The sequence below is a fragment of the Cebus imitator genome, unplaced genomic scaffold (assembly GCF_001604975.1).
Source record: "Cebus imitator isolate Cc_AM_T3 unplaced genomic scaffold, Cebus_imitator-1.0 Scaffold150, whole genome shotgun sequence".
Taxonomy (NCBI): Eukaryota; Metazoa; Chordata; class Mammalia; order Primates; family Cebidae; genus Cebus; species Cebus imitator.
The window spans coordinates 524061-543110 of record NW_016107465.1 but is presented as its reverse complement, the minus strand read 5'-3'; the positions used below and the strand labels follow the sequence as shown (position 1 = coordinate 543110).

The window sequence follows — 19050 nt, the reverse complement described above, 5'->3', positions numbered from 1 at the left end:
GGAGCCAGCGCGCACACAGGGTGCCCCACTCCCAGCGAGCGGGCCAATCAAGACCATCCCATCAGGACGTCCTTGTTTCTTATCTACAGTCAACCCCCTCCCCCATGGACAATCTCTCTCTTTTCCTTCTTCTTCTTCCCTTTCCTAACACATCCCAGCAACCAGCCAGCAAACCCTTGAGTCCAGGCTCGGGGCTCACCGCGTGCGAGAGGGAGTGGGAGTGAGACCCGCTGCCTCCTGGGGTGCTCCTCCCGGGGCGTAGGGGGAGTGAGTGGAAGAGGATCACAGCTAGTGGAAGGAGAAGACCAGTGATTGCATCCCAAGTGCTTCTTCCCTAGACCACCTCTTTCCGGGTCCGGGACGTAGGAAAGTCTGGAGCTGGCCGTTACTAACTTTCTGTTGTCAAGACCCAGGGGGATGTGCGAAGGGTCGAGAAGAGTCCCCGATGAACCGCGGCCTGACCAGGAAGAGAGACCGGGGGTGGGGGTGGGCACCCAGAGGCTTGCACAGATCCCCAATGTCAGGAGGACAATTGCCTGGCTCTTCAGTAAAAGCGTGAAGAATGGCCGAGCACAGCGCGAAGGAAACCTGGGGTCTCCCGCAAGGTAGGAGAGGAGACCAAGTGACTCCCCGAAGCCCAACTGCCATCCCTTCTAGAGGCCCAGAGTTCAGCCGAAGCAGGTGTAACGCTACACCCCCTGGCGCGCATCCCCGCAGACCCCAGCTCGCCCCGGGGTCCCGCCGCTGCCACCTCCTGCGGCTGCGAGGGTCCTGGCCCGAGGATGCACCCAGCACCTCCTTCCACTACGGGCCCCTTTATCAGACAAAAGAGCCGGAGCCCATGGCTCTCCGGCTGTGAGTAGCGTGGTCTTTCGAAGCCTCCAGAACTTTCTCATTACAACTTTTCCGGGGTCGCACTACTCCCTGGGCCGCTCGGGCTCGGGCACGAGGACCTGGCCAGGGCGCAGCGCCCGCGCGAAGGCGCGCGCCGAACTGTTATCTCAGCAGCGTCCAGCCTCGCAGCACTGCTTTTCTGCCTATTGCCCCTGCGAAGGGACCTGCCTGCTGGCCAGGACGCTAGTGCGCCTCGTAACCTGGCGAGTGTGTGCCCGTGCCAGTCCACCCTGGCTCCCGCCAGTGCGCCCAGCGCGCCCAACCCTGGCCAGCGACCACTGCGCGCAGGGGCTTCCAAGCTGCTCCTGCCCAGAGGCATCCCTCCCTCGGCTTTCTCCATCCCGCGTCCGCTTCCGCACCCGAGAGCGACAAGCAAAAAAGATTCAGTGCAACTCAAGGACTGGTCGGATCCAACTAGCCTCTCCCCCCTCTCCAAAAAAGCGCCCTCCCGCGTCCCTCCAGAACTCCCGAGAGGCAGCAACACCTTCCCACAACTTTCTACGCCCTGGCCATTTGCAGCCCCACCTGCGAGAGCGAACTCGGCAACTGCGCCTGGGCAACCTCTTTCCCCTTCGGCTGGGTGCCCTCCCCTCCCCCATCTCCCCTTCTGGATGGAGTTGGCCGGACTCGGGGAGCCTCGGTGCCCGCAGACTCGCTTACCTCGCATGGTGTGGCCGCTCTCCCGCTCCGCGTAGTCATGAAGCTGCTCCCAGCCCGAACCCCGGAGAGCCCAAAAATCCCGCTCAGCACGAGTGAAGAAGGTGGTCGGCGAAGAGCTGCTGGGCCGAGAAAACCATCCCTTTAGGCGGACGCCTTGGCCGCAGGGTGACGTTTGCCGCCGCCGCCGCTATGTTAACAGTTTTGATGTTGGTGGTGACTGTTTTGATGATTGTTTGTTTGTTTGTTTGTTTTCAGGAAGGGTGGAAAAAAATGTTCTGGCTGGCTGGTGCCTGGGTTTTGTTTTGGTTTTGTTTTTCTTATTTCTTTCTCTCCAATGTGCTTGCTTTTTAAAAATGCCACCGCCTCCGGCTCAGAAGATTTCTTTTGTGATCACTTGGACTGAGGAGGAGGAGGAAGGGCAGCAGCAGGAGGAGGAGTTGGTGGTGGTTTTGTTAGTTACAAAGAAGAGGGAGAAGGAGCAAGGGGGAAAAAAGGAAACAGAAAGAAAAGAAAGAAAGGCGGTGTGGATGGCAGAGCATGTGCGTTTTCACATGACATCTGTGCCTGTTAGCGGATCCACAATGTGAATTTTCACTGTTCAGTTACAGGGAGGAAGGGAGCAGCGAGAGAGAAAGAGAGGAGAGAGATGGAGAGAGAGCGCTGAGAGGGGCTTATACGCGAGGGCGGGCTTGGCCGCGACTTCCAGGCCCCGCCTGCTGTCAGCGCCGCCGCCAATCAGCGCCCGGCAGCGCCTGGAGAGGCCGGGACCGCGGGGAGGGCGCGGCGGGGGCGGGGGCGGGGGCCGGGGACCGAGAGTCCTTGGCGGCCGGGGCTGCGACGGGGAATTCGAGACTGTCCGAACTGGGCGAGGAGAAGGGCGGACCGGCAGAGGCGGGCAGATCCGCAGGTGACAGGCACTTCCGACTCCAGCAGACAAGGGGACGCTGGTCGCGGCAGACCTTCGGAGGCAAGAGACGCGGGGCTCCCCGGGTTTCACGTTAGGTCCCTCTCTCGCCACCCTCGCGGGCCCGGCAGAGTTAGTTTTGAATTTGTGCCAGCGCTTGGCCGAGCGCTGTTTCGGTAAACTTCGCGTCTCTGGCAGGGGTTTCCGTGGGCAGGTCTTTTGGGTGTCAGTGGCAGAATAATCCTAACCCACTTCCATCACTTTTAGCACAACTAAAATGCAGTCCCAAGCGAGTAGCTGTCCCCTTCCTTTAAAAACGTCGGTCAGATGCTCCCTGACCCCCTTCTTTAAAAGAAAAACAAAAGCATTCATGTATGTGTTCTTTTGTCAGGGAAACTGATTTTTATTAGCCTTTGGAGAATCCCCTGCCGTGGACTACAGGACTGAAGGAGAACAGCTCAAATTGGCGGTATGGCCACCTTACTAATTCAAGGCAAAGGGCTTGAGGCTCGAAGGTGAGATTGCAGGGTGCTCTTTAGAAAGGTTTTAGAAGAAAGACATCGTTAACTTTAGTTGCCATCAGAAGACGGTTACCCTATTTAGAGGCGATTGGTAACTGAACATAAACTTGTCTTCCTTAGGTGAAAATTGTCATCTATGACCATTTAATTGTATAAAAATCTGATACATATACCCAAACTGTTCCTTTGCAAGTTTTTCTTCCTCTGTTGACAAAATAAGCATATAGATGATTACGTCTACTTCTTTCCCAATAGTAGGGAACTTCTTAAATACTTGGCGTTAATTGAACACCCTAAAAGATTAGGAGGTGAAAACATTTGCCTCATTCACTCAGTCTTGAGTCTGGGAGATGTCTACTCATTAGCATACCTGTTGGCACAGCAGGCCTCATCATCATTTAAGTATCCAAATAATTCGATTTTTGACTGGTATTTATTCATGATATGTCATGTAACACAAAGTACAATGTAGAATTGGCAGTTATTTAGTTAATTAGGTCGCTCTACACTGCCAACTAGTTTTTTCCTTCTTGATTAAATAAAAAATGAATTATCTGCTGAATTTTTACCAGTGTTAAGTTGACATAGCCCTGATACATGCCATCCCATTTGCAAACCAATGTGTAATTTAGGAAAATTTTAGTATTAAGAGTGAAAGCTGATTGAGTCATTAATTAAATGAAATGAACAAAAGGAAGTTACTGTTCAGAATAGTTATTCCTTTATAAATACCTTTCTCCTAGATTTGTAATTGACACAGTAGTTAATCTTTTAAGATAATATTTAAGGCTCCCTGGTTTTATTATTTTTAATCAAGTAAAATATATTCATCATACCTATGTTAAAGCTGTAGAAAGTTATGCCTAATTTAGTTGCTTCATTAAAAATTACTGAATATAAAATAGTCAAGAAACAAATTGTGACTATATCATTTTAATTTTGTTGCTTCAAGCAGAGACACAGGAATATTGAAAATTCTAAAGGCTTTGTAAACATTGTGTAATTATTATTGTTGTTGTTATCATTTTAGATTTCTATTTCTCCTTAGCGTAAAGAGGAATTTAAACTTTTGAAAAAATTCAAAAATTGAAACGTTTATGTTATTTTAACTTTCAAAACGTTTATTGAATTCTGATTTTTTTTTACTGCTGCAATAGCTGTAATCCTTGAAAAAGGTAGTCAACACATGTATAAAAAGTATTTTACCCCCCCATACATTTTTATATCCTCCTTGTTTTGTGGGCTCAACAAGGTATAATTTTGCTTAGAACATATTTCTTAATTCCTTCTGAGTATTTTTGAATAAATTATTAATTAGAAAACTCTATGTTATTTCATTTTTAAAAACTCACATATTCTCTATATGTAGTGATGCAAAATTGTGTATTTTCTCTTTAAATGCTGATCATTGGTTGTAATGTGGAGGCCTGGGACATTTTGGATCTTTCTAAAAATTTAAAAACTGATTTGTTGAAATTTTCTAATAATTTTCACACTTATTTTAACTGAATGAATCCCATTTATGTAAAATAAATACTAAGAATTTGAATGAAAGAAGTATTTTCTAAGAACTCACAAAACATGTACATATAATCTGATGGTTTTATAACCTACCTGCCAGGAAATAACCATATTTCAAGTGGGCATAATAATAATATGTTAATATGCTGTCCTTGCTCACATGAAGTACAGTATCAGTAATTTTATTTGAATGATTATGTCTGGTTTCCTATAAGCCTGAAACTCTGCTTTTCGATCTGGGCTTAAAGGATAGTCTAAGCTGATAGTTACATTTTGATTAAATGACAATCAGTCACATAGTGCTGTCCTCAATCTCAAGAATTGCATAATATTCCACTTAGGCTTGTGTGCTCACCTGTTTTTCTGACACATTAGCGTCCCTCTGGTTGAGCTGTACCACAGAGTATTAATGGCAACAAATATCCCAAAGGAGGCAAAATTTTAGTATAAGCCAACCAGGTAGGATGACCACAGCATTTAGAATTATTTCAGTCCTAAAATACTTAAACAGGAAGTATAGTTCATGATATTCTGAGCTGGTGAGTCAGGGTAGTCCCTGGTCAGGGAATATTTGAAGTAATTATGAATCTTGAAGGGACTTTAGCAATACCAATAACAGTGTTATATTTAGGAATGACTGAAAGATTAGGTATGTTTAACTCTATTTAGGGAGCTGTGTGATTGTGAAAGTTGGAAAAGAGATATAAAGCTGCTATTAAATATTGTAAAAGCCAGAAAAATTTAAGAACTTTTAACATTCGAAGCTTTTACAAGTGGGAAGGCTGAAGTACTGAGCTCTCTGTTGCTGAAGGCATCCAAGCAAGTATTGAATGAAAGGTTCTGGTAGAGATGCTCTAGTATACAGATTTCTATACCACGTTGGAAGTTGTCTAAATTACTTCCAAGATCAATTGTAGCTCTAAGTGTAAAGTTGGCCTCTATGTCTGTGGGTTCTGCATCTGTGGATTTAACCAAGAGCAGAGCAAAAATAAATTGCATCTGTATTGAACATGTACAGATTTTTTCTTGTTATTATCCCCTAAACAATACCATGTAATAATTATTTATATAGTGCTTACATTGGCATTATAAGTAATCTAGAGATGATTCAAAGTATATAGGAAGATATGCATAGGTTATGTGCAAATACTACACCATTTTATACCAGAAACTTGAGTATCTGTGGGTTTTGGTAACCGTGAGAGGTCCTGGAACCAATCCCCCAAAGATACCAAAGGATGACTGAATTCACATGCAGTAAAGGTTGCTACCACTGCCCCAGCAGGCATCAGAGCCATATTTCCTATCTGAGAATGCAAAATTCATGATAGGAGGAGCCAGGATTTCCCTCGAGTTTGTAAGATCTCCTGGTAGCTTATAGGTGCTTGGTAATTATTGGTGGAATGAACGCTTTCTAACCTTTAGGTCACTGGATGTGAACCACAGATGGAGTGAAGACCTGAATAAGATCCTTCTTTCTTAGTTTCTATTGAATGGGAAGAGGAGGTGGGGAGAATCTGCATTTTAAATTCTCTTAATTTGGAGGGGCAAAAAATGATGGTTGATATTTGGTTATGTAGTTATAAAAGAAAGCTAAATTTAGTTACTTTCATATTTATTACTATTATCAATTTAATTTTATTTATTTATGTATTTATGTTTTTGAGAGGGAGTACCACTGGAGGCTGAAGTGCAGTGGCACCATCTCTGCTCACTGCAGTCTACCTCCTGGGTTCAAGTGATTCTCCTGCCTCAGCTTCCCGAGTAGCTGGGATTAAGGCACCTGCCACCACATCCCATTAATTTTTATATTTTAGTAGAGGTGGGGTTTCACCACATTGGTCACACTGGTCCCAAACTCCTGACCTCAAGTGATCTGCCTGCCTTGGCCTCCCAAAGTGCTGAGATTACAGATATGAGCCACCGTGCCCAGCCCTATTCTCAATTTTATTCCCACGTGCTGAGTCTTCTTCATAATCTTTGAGTTCTTTAAGTTCTGCGTCATTTTAAAGTATAGATGCAAGTTCAATAAGATTTCAAAATAAAAATAGGCAAATATTAAAATTGAGCATGTACCTTTTAATAAATTGGAAAAGGTGGTAAGGACCAAAGCATGAATGAACCCCAGTGTGTGGGAGAGGTAAGGCTAGCTTTGGGACAAGGAAAAAACATACAGTTCAGGAAAAACAAGAGCCAACATTTATTGGATGAATCTCATGATCTCTCAACCTATCTAATTTCTATTTCTTACAAGAGTCTACATGTTATACATTATATCTCCTCCTCCTCCCTACTTAAAAAAAATTATTTTATGGATGAAAGAACAGAGGCTTTAAAAATTTTACTTATCTAAGATCACAAATTTTAAAATGCTGGATCCAAGATTTAAACCCAGATATAGCCACTAAAATGTGTTTCATGAGTGTAGGAACTTTCTTCATTTAATTTTAATTTTTTCAATGCTGAATCCACAGAATCTAGAGTCTTGCCTGATAAATAGTCATATGTCACAAAATGACATTAAATAAAAACAGTGATTTTTTTTTTTTTTGAGACAGTCTCACTCTGTCGCCTAGGCTGGAGTGCAGTAGTGCGATCTTGGCTCACTGCAACCTCCACCTCACGGGTTCAAGCGATTCTCCTGCCTCAGCCTCCTGAGTAGCTGGGATTATAGGCATGTGCCACCTTGACCGGTTAATTTTTGTATTTTTAGTAGAAACAAGGATTCACCATGTTGGTCAGGCTGGTCTTGAACTCCCGATCTCGTGATCCGCCCTCCTCGGCCTCCCAAAGTGGTGGGATTACGGGCATGAGACACTGTGCCCCACCAAGAACAATGAATTTTGACTTTAAAAATAAAAGGATACTGTGAAAAATTTATGAAACAATAATGGCCTGATTTGGTTCATCATGGAGTTTAGGAAAATACTTCTGCAGTAAATATTTCAGGTTGTAAATAATGTAAGCCTGAATTGCATTGGCACCAGGAAAAAAGGTGGGGGGGGGAAATGAAAAGGTTGGATGCCTGACACATTTGCAGGCAGAAGCTATGACATCGAATGCAGTGATTAGACCGGTGGTGCTGGTGGGCAGAGTGTTGGGTAAAGGAAAGGAGAAATCAAACCAAAGCTTCTAGAATGAATATCTCACTTATCTAAGTGTATAAGGAAGAAAGAGCAGATTCTTATTTAAATAGGGGAAAATATTGACATGAATTTTCAATTTTGCCTATCACTGACAATGTCCAACAGGTAGTTGGCTATTGATAGAACTAGAGATTTGGAAATCGATTAGAGGTCAAAGTAGGATTTATGACATTCAGGCCGGGCATGTTGGCTCTGTCCTGTAATCCCAGCACTTTGGGAGGCCGAAGTGGGTGGATAATTTTAGGTCAGGAGTTCGAGACCAGCCTGGCCAATGTGTTGAAACCGTATCTCTACTAAAAATTCAAAAATTAGCCAGGAGTGGTGGTGAGCATCTATAATCCCAGCTACTTGGGAAGCTGAAGTGGAGGTTCCAGTGAGCTGAGATCACACCACTGCACTCCAGGTGAGAGAGCAAGACTCCATCTAAAAAAAAAAAAATAAATAAATAAAAATAAAAATTTATGACATTCAGAAACACCAAGGAGAATAGAGACAATGCCAGATTTAAATGTGAACAAATAGATACATAAAATAATAGAATTACATTTTTGTGTATATTTATATAATATTTTAAACAGGGACAAACTTGTCTACATCAGGAAACCCAGACGCCATAAGGTTAGATACATTTTCCTATACATTAAAAGTATTTTAAATGGCAAAGACACCCAAACAAAATCAATAGCCTGGAGAAAATATTTGCTGCACATGTGACAGATGAAAGATTAGTAGCCTTCATAAACAAATGTATGCAAACTTACAAATTGATAAAATTTAGATTTTAAAAAAACCCTAAAAACTGAGGTTGGTAGAGAAGAAAGGGGAGATAATTTAGTAGACAATTTTTTTTAAATGCTTTTTTCTTTATGGTTTTTCATACAGGTGAATAATTTGTTCTTCATGTTTATAGCTCTGTGAATAAGGTTGAGAAGTTCCTTTCCAGATCCACTGACAAGGCTTTAGGATAATTTTTTGTACATTGATTAAAATATTAATTAAAATGCAAATGTAATATTTTGTATAACTTCACTGTTCTTGCTGATAGTCTTTAAAGTTTATCTTGAATTGCCCGCTTTTCTGTACCTTCACTGCCTTATCAATCTAAGCTACTGTCCCTCTCCTGCCTAGATGGGTATACTATTCTTAGAATATTTTCTCTACCTCCATTCTTGCCTCTCACCCCATTAATTTCCCAACTGGCAGTTAGAGAGAACTTTTAAAAGTCAGATAATAAACATACCCCTGTAAAAAACATTAGTGTCTTCTTATTGCATTTAGACAATCTATATTCCTTACCGTGACTTAGAGGTAGGGTGCATACATATTATGGTTTGCCCTGAAACCCTGCATAATTATTAAAAGTGTCCCTTTCATTTTCAAATGTGTTCCTGTTTGAGCAATGCATAATAGTTATCATGATGATTATAAAGCATTGCTGGCTTAAATATTATGGTCTTAGAGAAGTTGTCCCTCATAATGCTACCTAAGCGAGCACTGGTTTATAATTCTTTATCAAATAACCTGTTTTCTTTATAGTGTATATCAGAATTTATGATTATTTGTTTTCTTTTACCATCTAATGAAAGAACTCAATTAACTTATAATTAATATTATTATTAGCTCCAGGAGGCAGTAACCACTTCTTTTATTTTGTATTATATTATCAGTGCCTGATATGATGGCTGACACTTAGCGCATGCTCAGTAAGTTTGTTCAGTGAATTGATAACTTTGACTAGTTGCCACAATTAAAATGATGTAAGTAATAATTCTTTTGCTTTTTGAAAACTTTGTTCACATATTTGCTAAGATGACTCAAGGTCTCATTACGACCGCATTAAAAATGCATGAAATGTTGTTTTTCCTTTAAAGGCAACTGACATATAGTGATGATTTAATGTATTGGTTTGGGAGTAAATAAAACAGGACAACAATCAAAATAAACAAAAACTGATTTTGTCCCCAGATCTGCTATTTGCGATGTAATTTCTAGCTGGCTGTGAACCTACTGGTTATGGACTATATGTTTGTATCCTCTCTAAATTCATATGTTGAAGCGCCAACCCCTATTGGATGGTCTAAAGAAGTAGGGCCTTTGGGAGGTAAGTAGGTTTGGATGGGTCATGACAGTGGAGCCCCTATGATGGGATTAGTGCCCTTATAAGAAGAGGAAGAAACACCACAATTTCCTCTCTCTCTGTCATTCGAGAGTACAGCAAGAAGATGAGCTTAGCTGTGGTTTTCATTTTAATTGCTCTCTCTAGACTTTGAAGCACTTCTTGGATCTGTGGCTGGGTATCTTTTAGCATTTGAAATGTTCTTGATATTTACTCTTTTTATTTTTATTTTTTGAGACGGAGTCTCAGTCTGTCACCCAGGCTAGAGTACACTGGTGTGATCTTGGCTGACTGCAGCCTCTGCCTCCCAGGTTCAAGTGATTCTCCTGCCTTAGCCTCCTGAGGAGTGGGACTACAGGTGCCCGCCACCACACCTGGCTAATTTTGTATTTTTGGTAGAGACGGGGTTTTACCATATTGGCCAAGCTGGTCTCAAACTCCTGACCTTGTGATCCACCCACCTCAGCCTCCCAAAGTTTGGGGATTACAGGTGTGAGCCACTATGCCTGGCCAATATTTACTCTTAAATGTAGCTCTCACCTCATTTTCACTGTTTTCCCTTCTGGAGGGAGATGGTGTTGCATACATGCTAGAACCTTTCACCATGTTCCACATATCCCTTTCAATTTTATATGTGGTTTCCATTTGTTGTGTTCTCCAGACTTCCATCAGTATATTTTATACTTAACCAACTTCTAGTTTATTAATCCTTTCCTCAACTATGTCCATTCTTCAAGTCTGTTGTCAGACCTCTCTACTTAGGCATTTACTTCAGTTACTGTCTTTAGTCTTAGAATTTCCATTTTGTTCTTTTTTATAGATTTCTGTTGTCTGATAAAACCCTCCATCTTGTTCTTTATTTTTGTGAACATATGAATACATCATTACTTTAAAGCCCATGTCTGATAATTCCAATATCTAGGTCATCGGTTCACTTGATATATTTTTAATATATTCTCTAGAGTTTTTAAATTGAAATTCTGGACATAGTTTATAAAAATTAAAGGATCTCTGGGTGATCAAAATGCTGCTTTTTATGGTGGTGTTTTCCTTCTCTGTTACAGAGAAGATTGAAATGAGCAGAGGAAACACAAGTCAAGACAATTTTGAAGATTTGAGTTTGAACAGAATTTTGTAGAAAAGCATGCACATAGGCCAAACTTGACTCATGGTATTTTCCACAAAGATTAAAGAACTTACTGTGTGTTTTTCTTCCCAAACATCAAAATTGTTACTGATACATAGTTGCATGTTTACAATATCACTAAAATTACTATGTACCCTTCAACACACTCACTAAAATCAGATAATTTTTTAGTACAAAATGTTTTCATCTTTTCTATTGCTTAAAGGAGTAGATGGGAATCTGTGTTTTCCCTTGAGATTCTACAATTTGGTGAGAGCTCATCCTTGGAGTTTATTGCCACATTTCTTTCCTTGAAATGAAAAATATATAGCTAACTGCAGCTACCTTAGGGACTAAGATTATAATCACCATGTCCCTTCCTTAGAATGCATCCACATGCAGGCCATAGGTCGCTCAGTTTGAATGCTTGGCATTCCTGGGAACTGATGGCATTTTGATAAATGATGCACATACATGATCTGGAAATTTTAAGTGCATTGGCAGAGATCAGGAAATGTTCGTGTTAATAAAAGCATAATTTTCTGGATCAAAGCAGACAAGGGAGGCCAATTTTCTCAGATGAGGAGAGCTGCAGAATCTGTTTAGTAAATGAGAAGAGAGGTTGAGGGAAGATGAGCCCTTTAAATAAGGGCAAAATACTTTATCAAAATAAACCAATTTTAGAATGGCCTATCTTTCTCTCTGAAGGGACACTGTGAGTAAAGGAATGAAATCAGCATGCTTTTAAAAAAAATTCTAAGCAAGTCTACCTGAACTCCCTAGTGGGTTGGCTACAACCTCAGTCAGTTTATGTCAAAATGTGGAGAAAATGTTTTAACCGAATGTAAATTCTGTTAACTCGACAGCCAGGACTTAGAAGATGGAGAGATAAAAAAGCAAAACAAAACATGAGCTTGAGACGAAAGGTAGGAAATAAAGAATAAGAAAAGGAATGAGAATTAAGGGATTAAAAAGTCCTTGAAAGAGACAGCGAAGGCATACATATGTACGTCTTTAAAGAATGTGCATTGTATATTTCATGGACATGTTTCAGATGAGTGATTCGATGGTGAATGAGAAAAAGCAGGGGTGAGTCCCGAGGATGGTGAGCAGAAAAAGAAGAAGGGACAAAGGAAAAGGGAAGAGGACGAAGAGCAGGGGGCAACTTTGGCTTTGTTTATTGGCTTATGTGAAGGGGAGTTGATCACTTAGGACTGAATTGATTGTCTGGGTCCTGAAGAGTAGCATTGGGGTTTTTTGTTGTTCGTATTTTTGGCAAGTAAGTCTCAAGGGTCTTCTCTTAATGGCCTCTGTAAACTACCAGTCTCTATCTTTAACAACCATAGTCTACCCTGGGAAAAGGGAGTAATGGGCTTTTCTGCTTGTGTTTACTTTATGTATGACATGCAGACATGAAACCAATAATGCAAGGCAATGTTTGCAGTCCCCCAATAAAAGTTTCAGAAAGGATTGTTTTTCTTTACTGCAAAGCAAGCACATATCCATTAACTAAATTGCTTTATGAAGTTGTAAAAAATTATTTTGGTAAAGCTGGTATTATTCATTTGGGGATTATGTAAAATTAATGAAATTAGTGCTATGAGACAATTATATGTTAAAAAGGAAAATAGTTTCTTACAAATATCAGTAAATCTACAATACAGTGAAGGCACAATACATTCCAGTGAATCTTTTTTTTTTCCTTCAATAGGTTTGTTATACTCAAAATGTACCAGAAACAGGAACAAAAGTATTTTATAAAATAATTAATTTTTATGGGCTATGAGTCCCAAAGGGTTATGTAATCAAAGTGGAAGCAGAAAAGCATAGCTTTGAAAATAATTGGTCATGTCATGACACACTTAACACATGTGCAGGCGTGTCCCCAGAGAAGGCTAGTGAAGTTATTTCATGTATTTAAACTCAGGGATAAGTTGATAAAGAGTTGTAGAGATTTGCTTAGATCACTTGTATCTTTGCTTCTGGAGATATGGGTGGGATATAAATGAAATGGGTAAATGGGAGTTTGGGGCAGCAAATAAGCTTGTGTTCTCTGCCACATCCAAGGGGTCCCTTGCATAAACTTCCTGTCCCAAGAGTTTTGGAAATGGAAGAACAGTGTCCAGCAGAGGGAGTAGTGCTGGTAGCAGGATCTGATTTAGCAAACACCTTCAACTTTATTGGTTTAGAAGGGCCAGCATCTTCCCATTTGTGGGGAGCTAACTGCAGGCTACAAAATCACTATTTTAACCTCAAGCCCATAGAGCTCAAAATTAAGTAGAAGAAACCATACTCATCTGCCTTAATAGTTATTTCACTTTATTTTTATTAAAGTAGCACATGTATGAATTAGGAGATATCAGGGAAGTGCAGATATATATATTTTTCAAAGTTATCTTCAATCAAGAGTAGTTTATTATAATATGTCTTATATTTCTCATATGTTACTATCTTCCCATAGAGTCAATTTTTTTCCTGACAAATTTATGTTTCACTGAAATGTTGAAATAGCTAAGTCTTTATTTATCTGGCTGCAGATTGGTTTTCTTAACTTGGAGATTACCTTTTCTGGTTAATAATAGATCCTTACATTGGCTCTCAAAAAACTCTACAATCTCGAAAAATAATTGTTTTTTCTAAAGGACTAATGAACTTGGCAGTAACAAAAGAACAGAAAATGGAAACATTAAAATGCCTAAGGAAAATGAGACAGGTTTTGATCCCTGTGGGCTGTGATGAGTGGGGACCAACTCGGTGTCTGTACAAGCATCCTGGACTTGAGAGAAAAATGTAGAGGATGCAGTTACAAATGATTGAGAGGAATTCAGCTCTAGGGAGGAAAAAGGGAATTATTTTTGAAAAGCATAGTTTAAAAAGCAGACTTTACAAAGCCATTACTATATTTACAGGTGGATTTGTCATTCATTTAAAGATTCAATAAATATAGATTTGAGTAAAATCTTCCATTTCCATTTCCTATACATTTCATCAAAGGGCACACCTTGGGTAAATTTTGTTGCAAAGACAGTAAAAATTATTAAAAATCATGGGTCATTTGATATTTATTTAAACAGAAGTCCTTGCATAAAATATTCTAAGATATAGATAAACTTGGAAAATTATTGTTCTACATAATTTTGCTTTATAATTTATGTAGAAAATTTGTAGGAATTTTACATACAAAAAGAAATATCCTAAAACCAAAATATTAAGCAAACTAAATGAAAAGCTAAACTAAAATGTACTAATAAGATGATTTTGTAAATCACATCAAAATTATTGATAGCTTTTAATAGACTTATTTTTTTAGAGCAGTTTTAGGTTTATAGAAAAACTGAGCAGAAAGTACAGAGAGTTCCCATATGCACCCTCCCACCTCCACAACAGTTTTCTCTATTAATAATATCTTGCATTAGTGTGGTGAGTTGTTTTTACAGTTGATGAACTAATATTGATATAGTATTAACTATTGTTTAAAGTTTACATTAAAGTTTACACTTTGTGTTGTATCTTCTATGGGTGTTGACAAGTGTATAATGACATGTATCCACTATTGTAGTAGCATACAGATAGTTCCATTGCCCAAAAAATCCACTGTGCTTCACCTAGTCATCCCTTCCCTGACACAACCCCTGATAAACACCGAGCTTTTTACTGTCTCCATAGTTTTGCCTTTTCCAGAATGTCACATATTTACAATCATACTAAGCCTTTTCGGATTAGTTTCTTATACTTAGTAGTACACATTGACTTTTACTTTATCTCTTTTCATGGGCTGATAACTCTTTTTTCTTTTGGTACCAAATAATAATATTCCAATGTCTGGATATCCACAATTTGTTTATCCACCTATTGAAGGACATCTTGGTTGCTTTCAAGTTTTGGCAATTATGAATAAAGCTGCTATAAATATTCGTGTGCAGGTTTTGAATGGACATACATTTTCATTTCATTCATATAAATACCAAGGAGTGTACGATTGCCGAATCATATAGTAAGAGCATGCCTACTTTTAACGAGAAACCACCAGTCTTTCAAAGTGACTGTAGCATTTTGCATTCCTAGCAGCAGTAAATCAGAGTTTCTGTTGCTCAACATCCTTGCCAGCAATTGCCAGTGTTCTGTTTTTTTTTTTGTTTGTTTGTTTTTTTAATTTTTTTTTTGCCATTTTAATAGGTGTGTAGTGGTATCTCATTGCTATTTTAATTTGCAGTTCTCTAATAACATATCATGTTGAGCACTTTTTCATATACCTGTTGGCCATTTGTATGCTCTCTTTTGTGAAATGTCTCCTCAGGTCCTTTGCCCACTTTGTACTTGCATGCCTTCATTAATGAGGTGCTTGTTCTGATCTTTTGTTTAAAAATAATCATTTTAAATTTATAAAACATACACAATAATCAAAAAGAAAGTTTGGAAAAAGAAAAATGCTAAAATCACATTTAATCATACTATGGTTGTTTTTCTATTCTCTTTTTCTGTTATTTTGTTCAAATGCAAAAGGATTTTATGTAATTATTATTATATATGTGCAATTTTATACAGTCCTTTGCAAATATTATAACATATCTTGTAATTATTAATATAATTTGATATAAATAAGTAGATATATTACAATTAACTTAATCATTTCTTTAGGTTACTTCCATTTGTCATGCAATGTTTTTAAAAGCTTTTTTAAAACAAAACAAATTTATAAATCTTTTTTTTTTTTTGTGAGACTCTGTCACTCGGGCTGGAGTGCAATGGTGTGATCACTGCTCACAGTAGCTTCAAACTCCCAGGATCAGGTAATCCTCCTAACTAAACCTCTTGAGTAGCTGGGACTACAGGCGTGTACCACCACACCAAGCTTACTTTTATGATTATTATTATATTTTTGTGGAGACAGAGTCTTACTATGTTTCCCTGACTGATCTCAAACACTGGGCTCAAGCAATCCTCCTGCCTTGGCCACCCAAAGTGCTGGGATTACGGGCACGAGACACTGAACCTGAGCCCTGTAGATTTCTTTTTGAGTTGAAAACTGAATATTCTGCTTACTCTTTTTTTTTTTTTTTTTTTTTTGGTAGATTAAAGTGACCTGTGTTGGAAATGGAGAATTATTTTCTAGATAAACCTAACAAAACATGTTCTATGGACCTGCTGCCTATAAAACCAGAGACTTAAAATATCTTAATATAAACAGGAGATTATAGATAGATATGGATCATTTTAACATGTAATCAAATGCTGACAAGGTTTTGCCCTGGTGGAGCCCCCAACATATGATATTTAATTTGGTGATTGTGAAAACCCAGAAGATAGAAAAGTGTCTTCTAGGAATACAACCCTATCATAAAAGCTCCATGACTAGTCAGTTGTTTGAAGAACTTCTCAAAGGTGGCACAGTTTTGAGCTTTGAAAATTTTAATACGTTCTCTGCGATCCTAGCATTTCTAATTAGACGTTAACATTTCTTATGACTTATCAGAATTCTGTGTTGACAGGGAGCTCTGTAACCACTTTCCTGTACTTGAAGAATGAGGCCAGGAAAGAGGTCTCTGAGCTAAAAGAAGGATTAGGCCAGGAAAAGAGAAAGCATTCAGAGTCAGAGGCTGGTCATTTACTCCATCTCTTCCTTGTTTCTCATTTGTCTTACCAATCCAACAGGAATTTTTGAGAATTAAAGGAAGTACAATATACAAAAGCACCCAGCATCTAATTATCTAAATGTTAGTCTGCTCCTTGGAAAAACTCCTCTAGTTTATGGTTTATTGAAATTCTAATTGTTAAGGTAAGACAATTCTGCAGTATATCTGCATGGTCAGGATTCTATGGGTTACAAGTGATAGGAAAACTCAAGCACTTAAAAAATAACACTAGCCCGAGAAAAACAGGAAATTATTGGCTTATGTCCAGAAGGAACACGTTGTATATAGGACTTCACACACTATTATTGGGGTTGTCTCTTTCCGTCTTCTGACTGTGTCTTACTTTATGTTGTCTTCCTTCTCATGTCCCTAGGAAATGGCAAAGCTAGTTACCAGATGTTCTAGCTTATATTCTACCACCCGAGTAAACTCTGTGCAAATGCCGTATCTCTTCTAACAGTTTCAGCAAAAGCCCCAGATCTGGTATCAATTGGTTTGGCCTGGATCATATTCATATCCTTGATCCAATGGTTGTGGGTCTGATTGGCAGGTCTAGAAGGGGTCCTTGGTGATCTCTGAAGGGGTCAGCCCTACTGGAATTATGTGAAAGGAAAATGTCCCCAAAAGAAAATGATTTGGCAGGCAAAATGACATGTGTGCATTTTGTGGTCCTTTTTAAGGAACATTGCAGGCGGGAAAGACAGTAAAAAAAAAAGAAAAAAAAAATCACATCTATTCTCATTTGTTCTCCCTTAAGGGAATAAAGAACTTCTGAATCAACTGCTCCTGCCACAGGAGTTACACAACAACCAGGCTTGTGGAACAAGAGGAACTGCTACTGTCTTCTTTTTTCATCTTACTACCTGGTCCGATTCTACCTTGTTTTCCTGAATTGTCACTGAGCTTTCTACACAAGTGAGGCTGATGTTTGTAAATCACAGAAAGACCAGTTTATCTGTGGAGGAACCACATAGAGAGTTATTGTTATTTTACACTACGTGAAGGCCAGAGGTAAGCAGGCCAGTACAGTATCTTCATGACTCCATCAGGAACACAGGGGCTTCTGTCTGTTCCTTAGACACTCATAGAATATGGATTTTGTCCTCTTGCACTTTCCCTGAAGATCTCAAGGTATTTTCTCCACTTCCTTCCTTACCTCAGGAAGAGGTAGAAGGCAGAGGGCAGAAGTTGCATGCCAGCTAACTGTCCTCAGAGAGAGGGGTGGGGGCGGCCCTGGCAGCCAGGAGCTGGCCTGGCACTATCAATGGGCCTTGTTGCTAGGAGCTGACCTGGCACTCATGGCTAGGCCTTAGCAACTAAAGAGACAGTGCTAGAGATACCAGAATTATAGTTAGGGTTTGAAGAAAAGGGGTGGAAAAAAACCTTTGACTATTCACAAGTCGGACTAGATTTGACTAACAGTGCACGGCCCAAGTGGACCTCTGTAAATACATTCAAAAAGTTACATTAATTCTCTGTCTAGATTTATGTAAATAGTCTCAGAGAAGGCAATCTGAGACAGCAAATGGCAACTGTGAAATACAGTTTTATTTGCACACAGGAGAACCTAGTTTTGACATTTTCTTAAACAACCAAGATTTATTCTTTAAAAAATTAAATAACACAAGTGATACATAAACACTTATGTACTATAAAACAGTCAAGTATTAAATAATATGAGCATATAGAGTGAACATTACAGTTTCCTTTCCCGTCCTCCACAGTCTTTCCTTACAAGCAGGAACTATTGCTAAAATATTAGTGCATTTGGTAGAGAATTTTCCACTTTACAGTTGCACTCATAATTTTAGTTTCTTGTGTGTGTGTGTGTGTGTGTGTCTGTGCGTGTGCATGTGTGTGTGTGTATCATTGTCTTCCCTTATACATACAAGTTACTCTCTTACCATAACAAGTAGAACGGCTGAGTCTAAGGTTTAACTTTAACCTTTTGGTGACCAGACTCCAAAATGTCCTTTTCCAATTTCTATGGCCACAAATGGTGTATGAAAGTAGTCATTTCCTCTTACCCTCACCAACCCAGAGTTACTCACTCTTCAGTGAAGCACTTGGTACCCCACTGTTGGTTTAATTTACATTTCCCTGATTACTACTGATGTTGAGGACCTTTTCATATGTTTATGGGCTGTTAGGAATTCTTGTTCTATGAATTGTTTATCTTTATTCTTCTTGCTGATTTGTTTGGATTGTTTATGTAGTATGGATATTAATTCTGTGTTGCAATCATACGAGTTGAAAACATTTTCTCTCACTCTGCAATTTGCCTTTTAGCTTGCCATAACATATTTTATTTTATATATATATATATATACACACACATACATACATACATACATACATATATATATATTATTACATGAAAACATTTTTTTCTTTTTAGCTTCTGGGTTTTATGTTTTACAATGAAATTTTTCTTTAATCCAATCTTGAAGAATTTTCTCCCATGTTTTGTTCAAATACTTTACAGTTTGGCTTTAGGTTCAGCCAAGAATCTGAGCTTTCTTATTTGGT

At 39.3% G+C, this 19050-nt stretch overlaps 1 protein-coding gene and 1 long non-coding RNA gene across 3 annotated transcripts in view; one reads left to right on the top strand and one right to left on the bottom strand.

The window, feature by feature from the left end:
- Nucleotides 1-2222, bottom strand: part of RORB (RAR related orphan receptor B) — a 189243-nt gene extending 187021 nt beyond the window's left edge. For both annotated transcript variants that reach the window (XM_017543235.2, XM_037743736.1), the window contains exon 1: nucleotides 1555-2222. In XM_017543235.2, the coding sequence (XP_017398724.1) occupies nucleotides 1555-1561 (7 nt within the window). In that variant the 5' untranslated portion in view covers nucleotides 1562-2222. The remainder of the gene's footprint in view (nucleotides 1-1554) is intronic.
- Nucleotides 2223-2356: 134 nt separating this feature from the next.
- LOC108314327 lies at nucleotides 2357-18346 on the top strand. Its single transcript, XR_001829415.2, has 3 exons — nucleotides 2357-2461; nucleotides 2850-2973; nucleotides 17279-18346. It is a non-coding gene; the product is annotated as an uncharacterized LOC108314327 (long non-coding RNA).
- Nucleotides 18347-19050: the final 704 nt, after the last annotated feature.